The following is a 1,511-nucleotide window of genomic DNA, read 5'->3' as shown; positions in this document are numbered from 1 at the left end:
CAACAGAACCACCAGGTCCAACAGAACCACCAGGTCCAACTGAACCGTCAGGTCCAACAGAACCACCAGGTCCAACAGAACCATCAGGTCCAACAGAACCACCAGGTCCAACTGAACCGTCAGGTCCAACAGAACCACCAGGTCCAACAGAACCACCAGGTCCAACAGAACCGTCAGGTCCAACAGAACCATCAGGTCCAACAGAACCGTCAGGTCCAACAGAACAGTCAGGTCCAACAGAACAGTCAGGTCCAACAGAACCATCGGGTCCAACAGAACCGTCCTGCAGGTCCAACAGAAGCATCAGGTCAGTACTGGGTCAGTAGTGGGTCAGTAGTGGGACAGTACTGGGTCAGTAGTGGGTCAGTAGTGGGTCAATACTGGGTCAGTAGTGGGTCAGTAGTGGGTCAATACTGGGTCAGTAGTGGGTCAGGAGTGGGTCAGTACCGGATCAGTAGTGGGTCAGTACTGGGTCAGTAGTGGGTCAGTAGTGGGTCAGTAGTGGGACAGTACTGGGTCAGTAGTGGGTCAGTAGTGGGTCAGTAGTGGGTCAGTAGTGGGTCAGTAGTGGGACAGTACTGGGTCAGTAGTGGGTCAGTACTGGGTCAGTAGTGGGTCAGTAGTGGGTCAGTACTGGGTCAGTAGTGGGTCAGTACTGGGTCAGTACTGGGTCAGTAGTGGGTCAGTAGTGGGTCAGTAGTGGGTCAGTACTGGGTCAGTAGTGGGTCAGTACTGGTTCAGTAGTGGGTCAGTAGTGGGTCAGTACTGGGTCAGTAGTGGGTCAGTACTGGTTCAGTAGTGGGTCAGTACTGGGTCAGTAGTGGGTCAGTAGTGGGTCAGTAGTGGGTCAGTAGTGGGTCAGTACCTGGCAGTGTTGTAGTTGAGTTGGTGCAGCAGTCTGTCAGCCAGCACAGCTCTGTACTCATCGATGAAGATGTCTTTGCTGCCGTAGATGCTGACCAGCAGGCTGATGATGTCAGAGGAGCGTCTCTTTGAGCCCGTTTTATCTGAAACACAGAACATGTCAGACACATGGTTCTGATCAGAACATGTCAGACACATGGTTCTGATCAGAACATGTCAGACACATGGTTCTGATCCAGCTTCACAACACCAGCACCCTGCCCTCACTGACCAGTTACAGCATCTGTGGGATCTGGACTCCAGTCCTCAGGGTCGGTGCTGTCATCATCACTGTCCTGCAGCTCCAAGGAGACCGGGTCACCTCGGGACAGTTCTGAGGCCAGGTCCGCACAGCTCTCAGCGTCCCCGGTGAGTCCGGCCACGATCTGCCGCACCGTGTCGTCCCGAGTCCTGAAGACCAGACCAGCTCCACCATCAGCATGAGACAAGCCTCCAGGTTCTGGTTCTAATCCCAGTCTGGGATTAACACTGACATCATCATGTTACCATCCAACCAAATACAGCCGAGATTAGGGCTGTCCCGATACCAGTTATTTCAAGACTGTGTACAAGTACGAGTACTTCAGTTTAGGTACTCACCGATACCG

The 1,511-nt window shown here is 53.4% G+C and overlaps 1 protein-coding gene across 1 annotated transcript in view; it reads right to left on the bottom strand.

Annotated features, from left to right (window-relative positions):
* anapc2 (anaphase promoting complex subunit 2) overlaps window positions 1-1,511 on the bottom strand; it is a gene marked incomplete at its 5' end in the record, with an annotated part of 7,257 nt that overhangs the window by 4,681 nt on the left and 1,065 nt on the right. Inside the window, 2 exon segments of the mRNA XM_014032437.1 lie at window positions 866-1,007; window positions 1,136-1,314. Coding sequence (XP_013887891.1) covers window positions 866-1,007; window positions 1,136-1,314 — 321 coding nt within the window.

Source organism: Austrofundulus limnaeus, unplaced genomic scaffold (genome assembly GCF_001266775.1).
Source record: "Austrofundulus limnaeus strain Quisiro unplaced genomic scaffold, Austrofundulus_limnaeus-1.0 Scaffold1447, whole genome shotgun sequence".
Classification (NCBI taxonomy): Eukaryota; Metazoa; Chordata; class Actinopteri; order Cyprinodontiformes; family Rivulidae; genus Austrofundulus; species Austrofundulus limnaeus.
The sequence above is the reverse complement of the archived record's forward strand: the minus strand, read 5'-3'. Positions and strand labels throughout refer to the sequence as shown.